This window comes from Erinaceus europaeus, chromosome 6, assembly GCF_950295315.1.
Source record: "Erinaceus europaeus chromosome 6, mEriEur2.1, whole genome shotgun sequence".
Classification (NCBI taxonomy): domain Eukaryota; kingdom Metazoa; phylum Chordata; class Mammalia; order Eulipotyphla; family Erinaceidae; genus Erinaceus; species Erinaceus europaeus.
This window is the reverse complement of record NC_080167.1, coordinates 54,406,159-54,428,299: the sequence shown is the minus strand read 5'-3', so window position 1 is coordinate 54,428,299 and position 22,141 is coordinate 54,406,159. Positions and strand designations below refer to the sequence as shown.

Genomic DNA, 22,141 nt, shown 5'->3' with positions numbered 1-22,141 from the left:
CCTTATAAGTGTAATATTTAAATTTTTTTCTCTCAAGTGGTCTATTTCTTTTTCACAGTGTGCTTGAAAGACTTTACAGATGGATCTGGGACATTCTTTTCTCCAAACTTTCCTAGTAATTATCCCAAGAACTTGAATTGCATTTATAGGATCACTGTGGAAACCAGCCAACAAATTGCACTGCATTTTACAAACTTCTCCTTAGAGGCGCCCATTGGAGGAAAATGTATAGCAGACTTTGTGGAAATTAGGTAAGCATTTCATTTAATCATACTCTGTCCATTATATATTTTTACTCCCTATGTCTCTTGGACAGAGTAAAAAAAAAAGTTAGAGGGATAGAGATTCTCTGTCAACCTTTCTGTTCTTCTATTTCTTGTAAGAGATACATTTTGTCTATAAGATCCTGCCTTAGAAAAAGGAAAGTAGAGTTTGGAAAAGATTTAGTGTTTTTTGTAAGTGATTCTTTTATTAGGAATATTTGAAAACAAACTGCATTTTTTTAATTTGGGGAGGTTAAATAGATTTATTAATATTCTGAAATTAGATACTAGCTATTGCTAAATACCTATTGTTGACACATAAAATTGATATGAATATTGAGCTATTCACTGTCCATTTAACCTAATTATGGTCTCAAAGTGATGGTAAGATAATTTTTCATTGAAATCATAGAAGTCTAGGTGTTCACATTTCAATGCAAGATACTTTTCCTTTAATTCTTTGGTGTTTTGAAAGAATGTTTAAAAATTAATGTCTGCAGCAAAAGGAAGTCACCTTCATATTAAGAAGTCCCCAGATCATTACTTTGCATTAAATTAGACCAATCAATTTAGCATGCTTATGTCTAATTTTTTTTAGTTGCCATTTTGAGAAAGAAAAGCTAAGTGATTACACTATTTTATAAAAGTTTACTCTATTGTGTAAAAAACAATCTGAAATAACCAATCACAGTTATACCAAGACATACTAAAATAATCATTTTTTAACTTTAGAGATGTGATTATTGGACTTTAATATTGAATAAATTGTTCTTTGCTTTTGAAAAAGCTGCATATTATAAAGTTGGCCAAAGAGTGAAAGGCTTGTATGCTGAAAAAGCTGCATATTGTAAACAATATTTAATATACTCAAAATTTGGGGAGATAATTATTTTTATGTAGTTCAAAATGATCCCAGGGCCTCCCACATGTGCAATGCTGCTGAGCCATCTCCTATTCCATTTTTTCTTTATTTTTTTGATAAAGTCAGGAGAGACACTCAAGCGCTCCTCTATTAAAGTGCTGGAGCTCTCTTGGTGATGTCCATGATGCTTCCTTGTGCTCTGGTTGATCAAACCCAATCTAACTGATGCAAACAGGTGGATGATATATGTGCTCTGCCTACTTAGCCAGCTCTCACTCCCTAAAATAATTATATATGTTGGGGGCTGGGTAGTAGTGCAGCAGGTTAAGTGCACATGGTGCAAAGTGCAAGGACAGGAGTAAGGAACCCAGGTGGTCACCTCACAAGCGGTGAAGTAGGTCTGCAGGTGTCTGTCTTTCTCTCCTCTTCTCTGTCTTCCCCTCCTCTCTCAATTTCTCCCTGTCCTATCCAACAACAACAGCTATAACAACAGTAACAGTAACAACAACAACAAGGGCAACAAATTGGGAAAAATGGCCTCCAGAAGCAGTGGATTTGTAGTGCTGCCACTGAGCCCCAATGATAACCCTAGAGGCAAAAAAAAAAAAAACCTGAAAAATAATTAAAATGTTACAGATATTTCAAGTATGGTGTATTTAATTTTGCTAAAATTTAAAAGTAGATGGAAAATTTAAAGTTTCTTTTAAAAATTGAGCAATAGTCACTTATATTGTTAATAATTATGGTTTCATCTTATGTTCTCTGACACATTTTCCAGATCCTTTATTTGACAGGAAGAAAATTAAACACACATCCTCAAGGTTTTTTTTTTTTTGTTGTTGTTGTTATAGAAAAGTTATTGGGTCAGGAAAATAAATCATTTGCGCAGTATGCTGTTTTGCCATGTATACAGCCCAGACTTGAGTTCAGCCCCTACTGCACTGGAGGGAGGATTCAGTGCTATGATATATATAAATGAGAGAATCATCCCAGAGCAGTGATGCCTCAGTGATGATGTTTTAAAAAATGTCATGATGGGGATGGGCAGTGGCACACCAGGTTAAGTGCACATAGTATCAATTGTAGGAATCTGCTCAAGGATCCTAGTTTGAACCCTGGCTCCCCACATACAGGGGTGGCTCTTCAAGAGTGGTGAAGCAGGTCTGCACATATTTATCTTTTTTCCTCCCTCTCTATCTTCCCCTCTACTCTCAATTTTTCTCTGTCCTATAAAAAAATAGAAAAAATTGTTGCAGGAGCAGTGGATTTGTAGTGCAGACACTGAGCCCTAGCAATAACCCTAGAAGCAAAAAAAAAAAAAAATTAATGTCTGCTATAAATGATGATTTCTCTTTACTAAGCATCTCAAATCTTATTTAAAAAATTGAAATATCAGACACTTGGAACTGAGCTATTTAGATTATTTTTAAGAGAGGCTGGCATTAAGCCAATCAGTTTGCTGTCTCAAAGTTCATGTAATACTAAATGTTTATACACTAGTGACATCACATCTGATTTTTTGTCACAGAGATGGAGGCTATGAAAATTCGCCACTACTGGATCGATACTGTGGTTCAAATCGACCTCCAAGAATCATCTCTCACAGTAATAAACTATGGGTGAAATTTGAAAGTGATGGATTTGAATCAAGCTCTGGATTCTTAGCTTACTGGGATGGGTCGTTAACAGGTAAATAGCACAGAGCTATCTTGTTAGAATCTCCAATCTGATGGTTGGCTCCTTGATTCTGGTTTCTTTTTTGTTGTTGTTGTTTTTCATTTGTTTGTCTATTTGTTTTAATGAGAGATATAGAAAAATGCTGCAAGAGAGAAATACAGACAGACAGATAAACACACCAGAGCACACTACTCAGCTCTAGTTTATAAAGGTGCTGGGGACTGAACCTGGAACTTCAGACTTCAGAACCTCAGGCATTAGTGTCTTTTGCATAACCATAAATGCTGTTTCCCCAGCTAGGTTCCTTGATTTCAGAATTGTTTTCCATTTTTCCCCAGCTGTGTTTTGTCATTACATATTTCAGCATTGAAAAGGCTTCCCAATCACAGCAAATTTTGTTATGTGTTTTATTTACATTTAACATTTTATTATGGAAGTAATGATATCCAAGACAGTTGTTGTCAAATGAGAACAATTTCTTATCATCCCATGATAAGTGTCATTCACTCCCACCACCAATTTAAAGTCCTCCTCTGTTGTGCATCCTCTGAAGAGTTTTTACAGGACAAAGTAAGGGAAACTTACTAGGTTTCCTGGTATAGTTCATCCAACTGGCTCTCAAGGATAGGGGAAAGGAAAGTATATCAATGTGTATTAGGATTATAGACTAGCTGTTCTCTGGAGATATTATTTTATGTTGCAACTTGTTTAATAGGAGAGTAATATAATGATGTGACCACTCCATCTCTCTCTTAGGTTGTGGGGGCAATCTCACCACTCCCACGGGTACATTCACCTCTCCCAACTACCCCATGCCCTACTACCACAGTTCTGAATGCTTCTGGTGGTTGAAATCCAGCCATGGCAGCCCATTTGAACTGGAATTTAAAGACTTTCACCTGGAATATCATCCAAACTGCACTTTGGATTATCTGGCTGTATGTATAAAGTTTGGTTATATTATGCTTTGCTCACATATCACCCAATAAAAATGCATTTTGTTTGTTTCTGACCATTGGAAAGGGGAAGCATTTTAATAAAGCATCAACATAAAGCATTGAACAAACTTTTAAAAATAACACAAAGAAATTTTGATGATAATAATAACCTAAGTAGAACATATGTCATTATGAAGTGACTTAGCGAACAAACTATTTACAATGTATTGTAATACATTGTGGAATATTGTGTAATACCGTGGATTATTGAGATCTGGCTAAAATCTCTGGAAAGGGGTTATGAGGCTGATTCTGATATTATCTGTGTAATCTGTTTCAGTGTGCAATGAGTTCTGTGCATATTCATATTTAATATCTATGTGTCAAATTGAGTGTGCAATTTCAGTACACATTAGAAAAACAATAATTTAGAGCATTATTTTGCTGAATTAGAGAATATAATCAAAGTCGTCCAAGTAGGACTTTTTATAGTGCCAACTGCTTATCACTTTCCATTGAAAAAGAACTGGATAAAAATGTACTAGACGGGGGTTGGGCGGTGGCGCAGTGGCGCAAAGCACAAGGATCAGCTTAAGGATCCCGGTTGGAGCCCCCGGCTACCCACCTGCAGAGGAGTCACTTCACGGGCGGTGGAGCAGGTCTGCAGGTGTCTGTCTTTCTCTCCCCATCTGTCTTCCCCATCTCTCTCCATTTCTCTCTGTCCTATCCAACAACGAACGACATCAACAATGGCAATAATAATGACTACAACGAGGCTACAACAACAAGGGCAACAAAGGGTGAAAAAATGGCCTCCAGGAGCGGTGGATTCATGGCGCAGGCACCGAGCCCAGCAATAACCCTGGAGGAAAAAAAAATGTACTAGACAACCTGGGAGATGCTCTGCAGGTGAAGCACATGCTCTGCAGGTCTGAGATCCTGGTCGCAATCTGGCGCCACATGTGACCTAAGCACTACTCTTATTTCTCTCTCTATCTGTCTCACAAAATAAACAAATATTTACAAGGTATATTAAAGTGTCATCAAATATAAACCATGAAGTAAAAGAGCAAGGAAGGTGAGATCCAGTGATAGTCTCAAAAATACATATTGGTCTTTCATTTTTCAATTTTCAGATTTAAAGCTGGGTTTATTCACATTGTTGCCAGGGTATATAAAATATCAAGGGCTAAAAGGCATCTAATATATTTTTGAAGATGCTTTAGCCTAGAGTTATTCTTATATTGTATCATATATGAATTCTTCCCCTTTTTGTTAAAGAAGTTTCATTTAAAAGATATATTTATTAATAATGGAAAGAGGAGAGGAAGGGGTGGGGGGATCACATACAATGGCAGGGATCAAACTCACAGCCTCATGCTCGTAAGCCATGCTCATGAGTTGTTACTCATGCTTTAGTTATTGTACCACCTTCCAGGCTGCATCTCCTCCCCTTCCCACTTTAAGAATTTCCAAGACCTTTAGATCAATCTAACACTATAATCTCCTCCTCCTCTTTCTCCTCCTCCTCCTCCTCCTTTTCCTCCTTCTCCTCCTCCTCTTCTTTCTTCTTTTGCCTCCAGGCTATTCCTGGGGCTCAGTGCCAGTGCTACAAATCCATTGCTCCTGGAAGCCATCCCCCCCTCATTTTATTGGATAGGACAGAGAGAAATTGAGAGATAGAAAGTCATCTGTATACTTGCTTTGGCATTTGTGAAGCATCCCCCCTACAGATAGGGAGCAAGGGGCTCGAACCAGGATCCTTGTGCAGGTCCTTGCTATTAGTACTATGTATCTATCCTTAACTAGATGTGCCAACGCCCAGCCCCCTAACACTATAATCTTCTGTGTTTTTTTAAAGGTATATGATGGTCCAAGTACTAGCTCTCATCTACTAACTCAGCTTTGTGGGAATGAGAAGCCACCTCTCATCCACTCAAGTGGAGACAGCATGTATTTAAAACTAAGGACAAATGAAGGTCAACAAGGAGGTGGTTTCCTGGCAGAATACAGGCAGAGTAAGTATATATCCTGGCTGCTTGGTACATGTAATGAGTCTACAGACACTTGATGAGTAAAACATAATGAGCTAAATATAACTCAGTGGTTTGAGTAATTAAAAAATATTCAACTCTGAGTAAACAGATGAGCAGCAAGTAAATTTTCATTTGTGTGAAACATTGCAATCATCTAATAGGTCTTATTCCACTCTGTAAGAGTACTCCAAATGTTTTCTTTTTTTATCTTGAACCTTAGCAAGTACTTTAATTTTATTAATGGAAATTATAATCATTGTAAAGTAGAGTTATTTTCTCTCTCTCTGACTTGTTTCTTTTTATTATTGATCTGACATTCTTTACATTATTTTGTATAACTTACACCATGGGCACATTCTGTGGAAAATTCTGGTTATTTTAGAGACACAAGGTTAAAATCTGCTTTTCTACAAGGTAACATGGTAAAATTAACGGGCACTTACATTTATTTGTCTTGATTCATAACTTTTCAGATGATTACTTTTCTTCTCTGGGATATGTATATTTTAGAAAGATTAACTTAGATAATCATTGACTTTACCTTCTAACTGTAGAAAAAATGTTTTTTCCAGTTATTTGAAAAATGAATTTCCTTCATTCTTTTCTTTAATGGACACTTGGGTTTTGAAAGTTAGTTCCTTACCTCACTAAATTATATGTAATTTTGACAGACTTATCTAAAATGAAACTAAGTCACAATATCATTTTCTGAATGTACAATATCGCTTTAAATTAGCAGAGAGTCCAAATTTTTAGCCTAGATTATGTGTGAATTTGAATATTCAGTTACAGGTGGGGATCATATTACTTTTTCCTGTGGTGTTTTGTTTTGCTCTCATGATTTCAGAAGACTGAAAGAATGATTAGTGTGCAAGACATATAGGTCCTTCCTTAGAGGTAAAATCAAAACTAACAAGTGATAATTTCTCTAAAATTTGCCATTTTAAAAAGAAGTTTTGTAGATGGTATAATTCTAAGCACGAAGAGTAGCCCATATGGGCTAGTGGAATGTTCTTTTGTCTGCCTTGTTTTACAGTCATTGGATCTCATAGCACATATCTAACAAGTATAATTCTCATAGGTATCTAATCCTTTTTCAATAAAAATGTGATTTGAAGATTTTCAAAGAGAACTAGCTTGAATAATCCCCTGATTTAGCAAAGGCGGACTTTGAAGAGTTAAATGTGACTTCTCATACCAAAAGTTCACTAGTAATCTTTCTGTATTCTACTACTTTGTCACACTTCTCACTTTTTAATATAATATTTATTTTCATTCTCTTTTATTATATAACATACAAATGACATGATAAACATCTGGTAAAAGGCATGTAAATGCATTCTAAAAGGCACTAGGCTTGGTTAAAGTTAGCATGTCCTCCTAGAACTACCCAGACTTAGCAATACCTAGTACAGTTTTGTTGAGAACTCAGCTCAAGAAAATGCCACCACTGAATTGAAGATGTTTATCATCATCTAAGTGTTTAATCTCATCTTTATATCTTTTATATCCCCTGCATTCACTTGGTATTTTCTGATGACTAACCAGAGAATAAGGAAGCCTTTATTGTGAATTTAATGCTGACTTTTAAATGGCCAACAAAGGCATGTTATTATTCATTTCTTGCATTCACATAAGACTTTGTATTTTTAAACTGTTGAGTTTAAAGGTCAGGATTTTCCTTCCTTTTAAATGTTAAAGTTAGGAAAAAAAGGGCATAAAATGTTTAATACAATTCTCAAGTAAAATGAATTAAACTGATTTCTGAGTAAAACAAAACTAATTCTCTGCCAGTTCACAGGAATTTGGTACTTATTTTAAAACAGGTGCTTTTCGTGGCTTTATGCTTATGAATTGGTGAATTTACTTAAGTATTATTTCATGTTTATTCAAAATGGAGACCATTTCACTACAGAAATGCAGCACCAAATATCTATCATCTATCCACATATACATGCATGTGTATGTATAGTATGTCTAACATATGGAACATGTATAAGCAAATTTCAATAAATTGTCTCAGAGGAAAGCCTCATATACATCTTGGGGCAACTGTGACATGTGAGAATTTTTAATAATTATGGTCATTTTTTTACAGCATGTGAAAATGTCGTGATTATGAATAAAACCTATGGCATTTTGGAGAGTATACATTATCCAAAGCCCTATTCTAACAATGAACGTTGCAACTGGACCATCCAAGCAACAAATGGCAACACTGTGAATTATACATTTTTAGCTTTTGAATTGGAGTATCACATAAACTGCTCCACAGACTATTTAGAGGTATGTATTTTGATGTGCAATCAGTCTGAATTTCATATCAAATAAGTCAAGCAGAAACAAATAACCTAATCCTGTCCTGTACATCTCTAATATACCAACTATTCATGATATCTGAGTAAGTATATTTCATGTTTCTTTCATTGCATCATCTTTATATTAAAGAGAATTTATCTACTAAATAGCATACTCCAATAACATTGTTTTTGAAGTTTCAGTGTAACTTCTGGACTAACTGGCCTCTTATTACTGAAATAACTCAGAAGTTGAACAGCTTTTTTTGTGGGCTGTTTTTAATGTCTATCCTATATAAACAAAAGATCAGAAAATGTTTGGATATCATAGATTTATTTAACACCTTACTTGCCTGATACTAAGAATCATGATTTGATTCTTTTTTTTTTCCTTGATGTCAGGGCTTCACTGGTGCCTCTTGCCCCCATGATTTCACTGTTACCAGCAGACATTCTTTTTTTTCAGATAGAGGATGAGATGTAGAGGGAAGGAGGGAGAGGAAGAAAGAGAGAGAGAGAGAAATGAGGGAAGAGTAGAGCATTAGACAGAAGGACTCTTCTTCTGTGTGGCGCTGCCACGTGGTGGCTGGGTTGCCCTCACCAGGATCCTACATGGTAAAGTGTGAGCTCTACTGGGTGAACCACCTCCCACCCCTTTTGTTTCTGTTTTTCTATTTGAATACATTTCAGCTATTTGTTGTAAGATGAAGGTCTCTATTTAATATGATAATGACTACTAATCACATTTCTTCAGCTTGCCTATATAAGGAGAGTGTTAGCCTTATTTGAAAACTGTCAAATGAAAAGTACTTGTTGCAACAGCTACAGAGCAACTCATTAGTGACCCTTCATAGGTTAAGTTACAGACTTTCCATCTATCTTGTGCAACACTGATGGTAAAAGTAGAAAAAAATATCAAATGAGAACCAGAAGTTCAGCAAAACCTTCCAAAGAATGAAACCGTTGCCAGAGGGAGGAGATTTTTTTTTAATTTCTGTAAGCCAAGGAGCAAGACCCGAGCAATAGCTACAATGGCTTGTTAAGAGAGAAAAGCCACTAACAAAATCTAGTTTCCACTATTTCAATAGCTTCTAGTTAAAAGAAGTTTTCAAGTGCCTTAGCCAAGGCCCAATTGAGTGGCTGTTACTGCAGCCAGAACCGAATTACTTTGAATTAATAAAACTGAAGCCATGAAAGGACTTGATTAAGATGGGTCACTCATTCTGCCCAGCTTTGCCAAGAGGTGTGGACTGGTAAACATCTCATTGGGAAGCAAATCCATCCATTAGTTTGCCCTCTGGGCAAAAGAGAATAATCCAGATTTTGAAGTAAAGAAGTAAGGTCATTTTACCCATGCAGTTATAGGAAACCAGGTTGAAGGAATCTTTCAAATTGATTTCACTTTTTCATTTTCCTTCTGAGTCTGCATACAGAATTCCTCCTCCTCCTTTCCTCCTTCGTTCCTTCATTCCCTCCCTCCCTTCTTCCCTATCTTCCCTCCTTTTTCTCCTATATCCCTCTTCCCTTCCCTTCTCTCCTTCTTCCTCTTCCCGTTCCCTTTCCCTTTCCTTTTCCCCCTCTTCTACCTTTTCCCTTTCCCCTTCTCTTTCCTTTTCCCCTTCCTTCTTTCCTTTTCAAATTTTCCTTCTTCCTTCTTTTTTTTTCATGAGCTGGTGCTTCACACATGCATAGAGTGCATATGAAATGTTATAATGCCAGGGCCAATGTTTTCAATTTAAACCTCCTCTGGTGCTGTGACACTCCCATGTGATGTCAAGACTCAAATGTGTACGGTGTACATGCATGGCAGTGCAAATGCTCTGCAAGGTCACCTCTCTCTCTCCCTCTTTCTCTCTTTCTCTCCCCCCTTCCCCAGAGAAAATTTCTAATGGGTGATTGAGTATGCAGCCATAAGTGATGGGTTTGGAGCTTTGTGCTGAGAAGACAAAGGAGGAAAACCGTAAAGCTGTTCTGTTTTGGAAACGGAGGCAAAAGAGTAAAATTGTAGGCAACAACAAGAAAAAGTTTTGTCACCCCCAGGCTTCAAGAAAGGTCAGGGTTGAGACATGTTCCTTGGAGCTCAGTGTATCTGGACTAGAGCATAACTTGAGGGGAGGTGGGAGGAGGAACAAGTCTGGAGTGTTAAGAATGAGTTGAAGTTCATGAATTTATTCTTGGATTCTATTGATCAGATCTCTTTCTCTTTCATTTCCCTGTTCCTGTTCCCCATGTAGCAAACTATCACAGGACACACCCTCTGCATCTTCTCTTTTATGTTCCTCATTTTTCAGATATGATCCTTAGAACTGGATGTAGTGCTTCAGCCAGCCATGCTGGGACTATATTGATGGGTTCGTATACTTCTGGTATCATGGACTCGGGCTAACTGGCTTATCGTTAGCCAAGTAGTGAGCTTGGATCATATTAGGAAAGCACAGGGGCGGGGCAGCCGTGCACCCAGTTAGGCACATGTTTCTGGGTTGGAGCCACTGGTCCCCACCTACAGAGGGGAAGCTACACAAGCAGTGAAGCAGTTCTACAGGTGTCTCTCTTTCACCTTTGCATCTCCCCTTTCCCTCTCATGTTCTCTCTGTCTCATCTAATAAAAATAAATAAATAAATAAGTAAAATTTAAGAAATGAAAAAATATGGCTTCTGGGAATGGTGAATCTGTCATGTAGGCACTGAGCCCCAGTGATGACCCTGATAGCAATTTTAAAAAGTGCATAATCTCCAGGTTACCTTTACCTGAATTATGTTAAGTTCAGATCTAACCATAGGTTTGGTAATTTTTGTCATCACTGTGGATATACAAGTTTTCTTGCCTGACTTTTTCAGATAGAAAGAAACAGAGACCAAAAGATAGAATGATAAAGGGGAAGATACCATAACATTTAAAGCCTCTCCCCTGCTGGGTTCAAACTTCTTTCTCCTTTTTTATGGTTTGGTTATTTCTCCCTCAATACCTGTATCCCATTCCCATCGTTTTGCACTGAAAGCCTCTCTGAGTTTCTTCAGTCTCACAATTTTAACTTCAGTATGGCTACTCTAGTCAGGAATTTATGACCAATTACCTGGAACACTGATGACACGTTACAAGCACAGGCAGCTCATCTCATCTTGATGCTGACACTAAAGGACTGCAACTAAAGTGTTTTTGACAAGCACCTCCAGGCCAAAACACCAGCCCTGGCCAGTGGCAGTGACATCCAGTCTCTGGTTATTGCACAGATCTTGTCTGTGGGCAGAGTCAGAATCCTTGAACAGAGGTATGGGTTCTGCTGGCATGCTACCTTTCATTTATTTATTTATTTATTTATTTATTTATTTATTTATTTATTTAAAAAAGGAAACATTAACAAAACCATAGGATAAGAGGGGTATAACTCCACACAATTCCCACCACTAGATCTCTATACCCCATCCCCTTCCCTGATAGCTTTCCCATTCTTTACCCTCTGGGAGTATAGACCCAGGGTCATTGTAGGTTGCAGAAGGTGGAAGGTCTGGCTTCTGTAATTGCTTCCCCGCTGAACATGGGTGTTGACTGGTCGATCCATACTCCCAGTATGCCTCTCTCTTTCCCTAGTAGGGTGGGTCTCTGGGGAAGCAGTGCTCCAGGACACATTGATGTCCAAGGAAGTCTGGTCGGCATCATGCTAGCATCTGGAACCTGGTGGCTGAAAAGAGAGTTAACATACAAAGCCAAACAAACTGTTGACCAATCATGGACCTAAAGGCTGGAATAGTGCAGATGAAGTGTTGGGTACTCACTACAGACTATTGTGTACTTTTGCTTTCAAGTATATATTTTCCCCTAGTTTATGGATACGTGTGAACATATGCTCTATCTCAGGGGACCTGGTCTATATCTAGGTTTTGGGACTCTGTTAGGAAGTGAACCACCTGGAATGGACTTAGAGAATACTATGAAAGGAAAGGTCTCACCAGAGTAATGAAGCTGAAGGGTTGTCATTCCACACCTGAAGTCTCTGGACACAGTCTGAAGTGAGGCATGCTACCTTTCTAAAGCACCCGCACATGTGGCAAGAATACAGAAGTAATCCTGTTGTGACCATACCTTTCAGTCGTGCAGGATGAAATATACTTAAGCATGGAAAAAATTATTTAAGCCTGGTTAATCTCTGAATTGGGTTCCAATGTCTCTTCTCTCTTCTAGTTTCAAATTATACTAGGTATGTTTCTATCTTCTGTTCATCACATTACACTATCTTCTGCAAAAATTGGTCCAGTTAGTGTCTGTCCATGAAGGTTGCTTAGCAGCTAGAGTGCATAAGTTGCACACATGCCATTCCAGGCTCAATACCAGTGTCGTTTTCCCTGCTTTCTCTCATGTGAAACTCTGTCTCATATAATATAAACCAAGTACATTTTCTAAGGAGAGAATTGGTTCAGTTCATATTTTCATCTCTCTTTGGCATAACCTGCAGCTTTAAAACTCAAACTTTCCCTTCCAGTTGTTTTGTTACCCAAAGCTTAGCTAATTTATGTGTGTGCTCAGAAGTTAGACATGGTTTGTCTCTCCCTTCCTTCTTTCTTTCTTTGCTTCCTTCCTTCCTTTCTTCTGTTACTTTATCTCTTTCTTTCTTCTGCATCTACCAGTTTTATTGCTGGGCCTCCATGCTTGCATGATTCTACCCTTACTGTTATTTTATTTTACTTTATTTTTATTATGATTTTTTATATATTTTATTTTTATTTATTTATTCCCTTTTGTTGCCCTTGTTGTTTTATTGTTGTGGTTATTATTGTTGTTGTCGTTGTTGGATAGGACAGAGAGAAATGGAGAGAGGGAGGGGAAGACAGAGAGGAGGAGAGAAAGATAGACACCTGCAGACCTGCTTCACCGCCTGTGAAGCGACTCCCCTGCAGGTGGGGAGCTGGGGTTCGAACCGGGATCCTTATGCCGGTCCTTGTGCTTTGCGCCAACTGCGCTTAACCTGCTGCGCTACAGCCCGACTCCCTATTATGATTTTTTTAAACATAGAGACTCAGAAGCAGAGAGGGAGAAGGAATGAATGCAGTCAGTACTGATGCTTCCTTCTGTGCAGTGGGGACCAGACTTGAACCTGGGCCACAGGCATGGCAAAACAGCGCACTGTCCAAGTGTGCTACTTAACTCTTTGGGAAACCTTTTTTTTTCTTTTTTGTAAGATAGAGAGTGAGAAAAAGAGGGAGATAGAGAGGGAGAGAGACACTGCAGCACCCCTCCCCAGCTCAGGAAGTCCTTCTCTTGGGTCCTCCCATGAGGTGCTCTGATCTGAGGCCTTGTCCATGTAGACATGTGCTCTCTACTACCTCCAGCCCCCTCAGACCAGCAGAGGTTTTACCTCCAACTGTTCTAGAAATAATTCCTGACTTTGTGTACAGGATATGCCTTTTTTTTAAAAAAGAATTGTCAATTTTCTTTTCTTCTGCTACTACCGTTTTTCTTTTCTCTGGGGTGGGGAATGGGCTTATATCTCTTTTTAAAGTCTGAGTCTTGCAGACTTTAGGCTTATGTCTGGCAGTCATCACAGGCTCCAGGGGAAATTGATCTCTCTTTTACTGTTTTAGCCACTTCCTCATTAACCACTATTTCTTTGCTGGCCAGAATTAGTTCATAGTAACACTTCACTCTTTTCTTTTTGGAAGAGGAAAGAGAGCATATAAAGAATTCAGCAACTGTCACACACTTTTTTTTTTTCCAGAATAAGACATGTAAGGATACTTAGAATTGAAATCCCTTTCCCCAGTGACACATTATATTTCTTTTTGCTGCAATGGTGTTGATGTACTTCTTCTGTGAACTATCACCATCCCTATCGAGGAAGAAGCTGATGTACTCCCTCTGCTTAGTTTCTTTTAAAAAAAATATTCAATTTATTTATTTATTCATTAAAAATGATAGGAGGAGAGAGAAAGAACCAGATATCATCCTGGTACATGTGCTGCTGGGGATTGAACTAGGGACCTCATGCTTGAGAGTACTGTGCTTTATCCACTGTGCCACCTCCCAGACCACCCTCTGCTTAGTTTCTAAATCAGCTTGTGTTCCAGAATCTTCTGGGGGTGTTATTAGAAAAACATATTCCTTTTTTTAAAATTTTTTTATTATTATTTATTTTAATGTTTTATTTATTCCCTTTTGTTGCCCTTGTTGTTTTATTGTTGTAGTTATTATTGTTGTTGTCATTGTTGGATAGGACAGAGAGAAATGGAGAGAGGAGAGGAAGACAGAGAGGAGGAGAGAAAGATAGACACCTGCAGACCTGCTTCACCGCCTGTGAAGCGACTCCCCTGCAGGTGGGGAGCCGGGGTTCGAACCGGGATCCTTATGCCGGTCCTTGTGCTTTGCGCCACCTGCGCTTAGCCCGCTGCGCTACAGCCTGACTCCCCAGAAAAACATATTCCTATAGCCCATCTCAAACCTACTCTTCTGTAGAGTCCCTCCCCCCCCAAACCCTAGGCCCTTCCTCAAAAGCACTTGTCTATAGCTTACTTTCACTGTGACCACACATTTTAATTTTACTTCAAAGCTCTCTTGAGAAGTTATAAACATTTCAGTAGGTTTCTCCATAATGTGTCTTTGAGTGCAGTCAAATGTCTTTGTTCCATAGGTCTTATGCTACCATTGTTGCTGAATTATGTGTATTGCCTCACCAAGGCCTATACAAGCATCAGATCTACTTAGCTTGTATTCTAATTCTAAACTTTATTATCCATTTACTTTTCTGGCTCCTTTGAAACTGTCATCTTCTATTATATTCTTTTTTTTTTCATTTTTATAAAGAAGAGACATCACAGCACTGAAGCTCCCTCAATGCCACAATGTTCCCATGTGGAGCACTGGGGGTTCAGACCTTTGTTTGCATGCATGGCTCAAGGATCCCGGTTTTAGCCCCAGGCTCCCCACGGGCAAGGAGGTGTTGCTTCACAGGCAGTGAAGCAGGTCTGCAGGTGTCTATCTGTCTCTCCCCTCCTCTGTCTTCCCCTCCTCTTCCCATTTCTCTATGTTCTATCCAACAACAACAACAGCAATAACAACAACAATAACAAGGACAATGAAAGGGGAAAAAATAGCCTCCAGGAGCAGTGGATTGATAGTGCAGGCACCGAGCCCCAGCAATAACCCTGGAGGCAAAAAAAAAAAAAAAAAACAGGTATTCACCCTGGTGAAATATCTTGCCAGCCCCTTTTTATATTTTTTGATGTGCTGAGGCCTTGCACATGTGCAGTCCCATTGCTTTCATGCTCCTTTTTCATTCAAACAGAAAGAGACAGCAAGACATCATTAGAACTTTTCTGGTGCTGGACTACTTCTGTGAGGTGCCAGCACTCAAATTTGGGCTGTGTGCATAAATGTGTGCAGGTTCCCACACAGTGAGACTCGAGTGAAGACTCCGGCTCTTCCATTATTCTTTTCTTCCATTCTGTGCGTTTCTTTTCCCACTCAGGTCAGTTTTAAGTTCCCTTGACTATGCCAGTGGCTTCTGTCAAATGCATGTCCTCCTAGATGAATTGTTGTAAGATTTTTCTTTTGCCAATTACCCTTTCTGATGCCATCCCTTTCTATGTTTATTGCACCTCCATATCATCCTTTCAGTTTTGAAAAAAATGCATTTTACACGCCAGAATGGCTGAAAATGAAATCTCTAATATCTTCAATCTTATACGCATGTTTTCTGTATACAGCCAGAGAAAATTTCCCTCTCACAACACTGAAACACTAGGCCCATGTGATAGTGTTGTTAGCTGAGGTATCACTAGCTGTAGTTATGGGATACTTATAAACTCTGGGTGCTTAAACAGGTGTACTCCCTAGTCATATCAGAAGCCAGTGTGGGCATTCCATACCTTCCACATAGTGATTCAGGAACAAAGACAAAGGGGGACTGTATTTAGGGAAACCAGACAGTTCTATGTGCCACAAATGTTGAACAATGTCCTTGGGACATAAATTTGGGAAATATCGAATTATACATAGTTAAACTGGGTTCCTTTTTGTTCTGCTTTTGCTAAAGTACTTCCTCAAGTTGTTACTACCCTAAATGTAATGGTTCATTCATTCACTCAAGAATTCAAATTATCTTTTCATAGTTAGGCCATGGGACTAAAACTTTTATCATCAAATTTCCTTGCTTTCACAAAGAAGACTGAAAGTTGTCACACAATGCAAAGTGTAGATAATTCAGTACCATCAAGGAATTTATTGGGCCCTCCAAAAATATGAAATGGGGGTACTGAGATCCCTTACGGGTCATGGAAAGCGTTTCTGAGGGAAGATAACTGATCCCAGATGTACAGGAAGCTGGAGGCTTTGCTATTGAAAGTTGTGCTTGAGGAACCAGCAAAGAGATATAAAGCCAGGCCTAGTTAGCATGGAGAGGAAAAATTTTTCCCAACACTATACTACTGAAGTAAAGAGTAGAGTATAGCACACACTAAACTCAGCTTCAATTTGTTCAGAAATCATGGGGTATTTTCAGTGGAGAAGGTGTGAGAGAGGATGTGGGGACTCCAGCAGAGTCAGGAAAGTGACAATTTATGAAGATTTGGTCCCTGTGTGATTGACCATTTTTGTCTATTAACCTTCCACGATCATGTTAGAATTCTATATTCTTCCAGCCATATCCTGTCTATGATTACATTTCAAAGGCTTTCGGATCCATGAAGAAGATACTGAGAGTTGGGGGCTGGGCAGTGGTGCATGGGGTTAAGCACACATAGTATGAATTGCAGGGGTCCCGGTTCAAGCCCCTGGCTCCACACCTGCAAGGTGGTCATTTCACAAGCGGTGAAACAGATCTGCAAGTGTCTATCTTTCTCTCTCCCTGTCTTTCCCATCTCTCTCAATTTTTCTCTGTCCTATCCAAAAAAATCAAAAAAATGGCTGCAGGAGCAGTGGATTTGTAGTTCAGGCACCAAGCCCCAGCAATAACACTGGAGGCAAAAAGAAAAAAAAAAAGACATTCAGAGTTGTAGAGATTCAGAAACACCTCAGTTACAGAGGAAAGGCTCATAGTTGTAGGTCTTTTAAAGTAAATGCTCTAAGAAGGTTGGTCGAGGGTCTCAGGTGCTGACTGACAAAAATAACAATCTTTGGGCATCCTTGACCTTTTGTGGGCAGTTGTTTTAAGTGGGACTAGGATCATCCTTCAGCTGTTAGAAGCCATGCTGGGGGCTTGAGAGAATTCACTGGATAGGGTGCATGCACTGCCATCAGTGGAATATGGGCTCAGGAGACCACTTAGTTCAAAGTCAGGCCATAGAATTTAATTTCTGCTGCCTTGATTTCCTCAGGTGTACAGTGGAGAGGATACTTATATTTTCTCATAAGAGTGTTGTAATCTTATGAGAGAGCAAATGTTGGGCACTGAAAAAATGCTTACTTTTGTCCTCTTACTCTTCTTTTGGAGAGAGCGAAACTTCCATTAGGTAGTTTGGATTCTTTCCTCATTGTTTCTTACCCTTATAACTCTTGTGTCCTTTGGAAATACCACCGCCATTTCTTATGACCTTTCACTTGTGAGTCGCTGCTCTTCTTTTGTGGAGTCAGATTTACTCTCAAAGCAGAACCTTTCTTTAAAAAAAAAAAAGTGGTCCAGGAGGTGGCGCAGTGATAAAACTTTGGACTCTCAAGCATGAGGTCCCGAGTTCAATCCCCGGCAGCACATGTGCCAGAGTGATGTCTGGTTCTTTCTCTCTCTTCCTATCTTTCTCATAAATAAAAATAAAAATCTTAAAAAAAAAAAGGAGAACCTTGGTCTGTTCAGTAGCTCCAGCAGTTCATAGTTTCTTTTTCTTCCACATTCACTTACTCCATGATATAGCTGGAGACAGAAAACATGAGTATACAATTAAAGATATTAGAGATTTCCTTTTTAGCCATTCTGGTGTGTGAAACGCATTATTTTTAAAACTGAAAGGATGATATGGGGGTGTAATAAACATTGGCATAAACATATAAAGGGATGGCATCAGGACTTGATGTCTTATATCCTTAAAATAAACAAAGGAAAACATCCTCTCTTAAAATCCATGTGTAAGCCAATGTTTGTGTTTGCAGCATACATCACTGCTGGTCAGGTCCCAGAAATGCTTTACTCAGTCTCTAAACTTTTGGTTTAAAGATAACCTGCTGCTGGAAGTAATTCCAGACACCAGTCTTTCTGCTATGCTTGGGAATCTTCATTACAATTAGAACAGCTTAAATCAGATTGCTCCTAACTGTTAGTACCCTACTAGAAGGTACTACTAATAACCAGAGATTGATGTATATTAGAAATCCATTGCTCATGAGAAAATATTTTACAGGTGCACAGAATAGTAATAGAACATCTAGTCTTACTCAGTTGTCTCTGCACATATTAATTCAAGAATAACACTTAAGAGTGAAGAATCTGGAGCCAAGCACCCTGTGTTTAAGCCCAGACTCCTCTACTTACTAGCCAGGGAACACTAAGCAAGTAATTGAGCTTCAAGTTACTTCAGCCTCCCCATCTGTAAAATAGGTAAGCACAGAGTAAAACACATAAATGTTCACTTTTATATTTATACCAGTTCTTATGTAAGAGAACCATCTCAGTTAGATATAGAGAAAATGACAAACAGAGCATTTCATTCTTCAGGCTGACACTTCATTTCCCTCTTCTTTGGATCTGCAGCCCTCTTTGCTAATGCACTTGGGCCTGCCTTACAGAGGATAAGGGAGGAGTCCTAAAGCCAGCATTTTAGCCCCCGTTAACAAAGATAATGAGGGAAATATTGATTCCATTGGCTAATAGTGAATTGGGGCATTATTAATATCATTTAACATTTAGTTTTTATTCACTATTGCTACAGATGAGAAAGACTTCTCTGTATTTTGAAATGAACAATTCTTATTTAAAAATAATTACTAATGAAGCAAGAAAATCCCTCTTCAATAGTAAACATTTTCAAAATGTCAAACTACTACATTTCTACTTACTTCAGTTTCCAGAGATTTGAAATTGGGGCAACAATGCTATCTGCATTATTGAACTGCTAGGAATTTTAAATTAGAGAATGCATATAAAGGGTTTGTCCTGCTCATTTAGGATAATACTTAGCAGAGTAAGTACTAGTCAGTATTATCTGGCTTTATTGTAGTACAAACACTATTCCACTGACTAATATTTGTTCTCTAAAGCTTTTGGCAGTAAATGAAAGTCTTTTGTTCCCCAAAACAGAAATCCCATTTGTGATTACCATAGGCTGGCCTCATGTGCTGAGAGCAGGGCTTCTTTCCCTTAGTCTTTCACTTTTCTTCTGTCTCTGTATCTGAATCTAAGGAGTGTGGTAGGTAAAATCCCAGTTGTCAGTGGGAAAATGCAGAGTAGATTTTGTGATGGGTCTGAGCTGACTCTCATCATCATGGTGCCTCCTTAAACACTTCCTGGGCAGATGAATCATGTTTCCTGCAACTGCCTGCCAAGGAAGTTTACACGAGCAATGCAAGCATTTTGCTTAGAATTCAGAGATAAGTGATTTCACTTCTGAGGACAGAAACCATTTAAAACCATGCATAACCTAGACTATAATATACCATTTATGAGTCCAGCATTGTATTAATCATGATCTAGATTCAAACGAAGTTCAAAATAAAATGCATCCTTTGATTAAAACAGCCAAATATTTTATAGTGTCATTAAATGTAACAAGAGACATTTTATAAGAATTTTAAGACTCCAAAGTTATTGGAGTAAAATGTCATTTTTTAAAAAAATTATAAAATATTATCTCAGTATGATTAATGTCCTTTCCCTCAAAAGATAATGCTGGTTTTTCCTGCCTATCCGTTATAATGAAGAATCTTCATGTGACTGCATTAGATTGCTGCAGTTAATGAAGCAAACATGCTAGCTTTCAAAGAGAACCTTTGCTCTGGAATTCAAAAGCAACTGTGTGTTTCCTCTCTTAATATTCTCTGAGACATGAAGGACAAGATCAGGATGAATAATAATAAACCTCCTGATTGTTTCTCAGTGACCCACAGTTTCTCAAAACATAAAATTACTCTATACACATTTCACATCCTGATGACTTTCACCTAGCTCTGCCCCTGGGATAGCTCACAGGCATTGAGAGTCTCTCCCATTCAATAACAGGGTCAATAGGTTTGCATAGCTTGCAATGCTAAGTTATATTGGGCTGTTGGAGAAGTCACAACATATTTTTTTATGTTTTTCTATGCAAAAATGCTTCATAGCCTTTCTGAAAAACCAATAATTCACTTTATGACTTTCAGTTAATTATACTGGCCATCTACTTTTTAAAATGGGAAAGATTTCCACCTGCTATATTTCAGACTTTCTTCAAAAAGCACCTTTTTTGCCCTGCAGTTCTTGCATTTCCCCTGTATTTACCAAGTTTTCTTCCCTTCCTTCACTTCCCTGAGCTTTGGGGGAAGACTGCTTGGCAGTGCTGTATGACTTTCCAGTATCAGATTCTAGGATTTCATGTTCAGTAACCAGAATCTTCCCTATTTCTAAGTCATCTGTAGAAGACAGTGAGGATATTTGGAGGCAGAGTCATTTCATGCTTAGTGTTTCACTGTAATAGTGCAGTTGACAGAAGGAAGGCTGTGGTTCATGGAATTTAATGTTCTTATATAAGCAGGAGAGTATGTTCGACTTTCAGAACATTCAATTTACCACTGGAGAGGGAATTTGGCACCTGTTGCCCTATCAGTCGCTTTCAAAACTTATGTTTATAGGAAGTCTTTATCCCAGAATACCTGAAGGAGCTCTTTTTTAATAAATAATTAGTCTAATTAAAATTGAAAACCCAATTATGATAAAAAGTAAGCATTAGGGATAAAATAAGGTTGTAAATTAATGGTGGAGGAGATTACAGTCTATATCTTTTTAATGAACTAATTTTTGTGTATATTCTTGCGATGCATAAAAAGGATTATGGAAACAGACAATATAACATTTTTAGTGGGCCAACTGTGTAGATGAGATCCCAAAAGATATAGAATTCTGGGTTGGGGAGCTAGTGTAGTAGTTAAGCAAACAGACTTTAATGCCCAAGGGAGCTAAGGTTGCAGGCTCAGTCCCCAGCACCACCATAAGCCAGAGGTGAGCAGTGCTCTGATAAATAAATAAATTAATTAATAATAAAAATGGATTTTTGAGACTGGAAAGTCATTGCCACTGTAAATCTATGTTGCTATGCCAATAGGGCCCCACAGATAATGCTATAAACATAAGCTTATCTCTATTATCTTGGCATTCCAAAAATAATTTTATACATAATCTTTGGGCTTGTCTTCATCTGACTATAGCTTGTGATGGGTGTGTGTTTGTGTGTGTGTGTGTGTGTGTGTGTGTGTGTGTGTGTGATGTATTGTAGCACATCAATTACAACATTGCCTGTTACAACAATTGTGGAACATACTCACCACTTCTTATCATAGATGTTTGGAAACTTTTCAAACTGTTCTCCTGTTTTGTTTTGTTTTTCTGTACTTCCACGATTGTAAACAATACTAAGTTAAACATCACTGTAGTTATAATATCCCTGCATACATTGTGATTAGACAATGGCTTAAAAAAAACAAATCAGGGGAGTCGGGCATAGCACAGCGAGTTAAGCGCAGGTGGTACAAAGCACAAGGACCGGCATAAGTATCCTGGTTTGAGCCCCCGGCTTCCCAGCTGCACGAGAGTCACTTCACAGGTGGTGAAGCAGGTCTGCAGGTGTCTATTTTTCTCTCATCTTCTCTGTCTTTCTCTCCTCTCTTGATTTCTCTCTGTCCTATCTAACAATGACAACATCAGTAACAATAATAACTACAACAATAAGACAAAAAGGGAAACAAAAGGAAAAAAATAAATAGATATTAAAAATTTAAAAATCAGGCTTTATGGTTACTAAAATGAGTCATCCACAGAAAGAAGAAATAAAAATGTCAGTGTACCAGTAAGAGCAGACAGTAACCAGCCACCACATGGCAAGAAGATTGTATGAGCCTCATTTCAAGCAGTTCTCTAATTCATGGTGCCACTAGATAACTCAGAATGTGGTCGTTTGATGTGTT

The 22,141-nt window shown here is 38.4% G+C and overlaps 1 protein-coding gene across 1 annotated transcript in view; it reads left to right on the top strand.

Moving 5' to 3' along the window:
- CUBN (cubilin) overlaps positions 1 to 22,141 on the top strand; it is a 289,660-nt gene that overhangs the window by 63,590 nt on the left and 203,929 nt on the right. Inside the window, exons 23-27 of the mRNA XM_060192232.1 lie at positions 59 to 251; positions 2,654 to 2,814; positions 3,559 to 3,740; positions 5,602 to 5,758; positions 7,875 to 8,062. Coding sequence (XP_060048215.1) covers positions 59 to 251; positions 2,654 to 2,814; positions 3,559 to 3,740; positions 5,602 to 5,758; positions 7,875 to 8,062 — 881 coding nt within the window. The remainder of the gene's footprint in view (positions 1 to 58; positions 252 to 2,653; positions 2,815 to 3,558; positions 3,741 to 5,601; positions 5,759 to 7,874; positions 8,063 to 22,141) is intronic.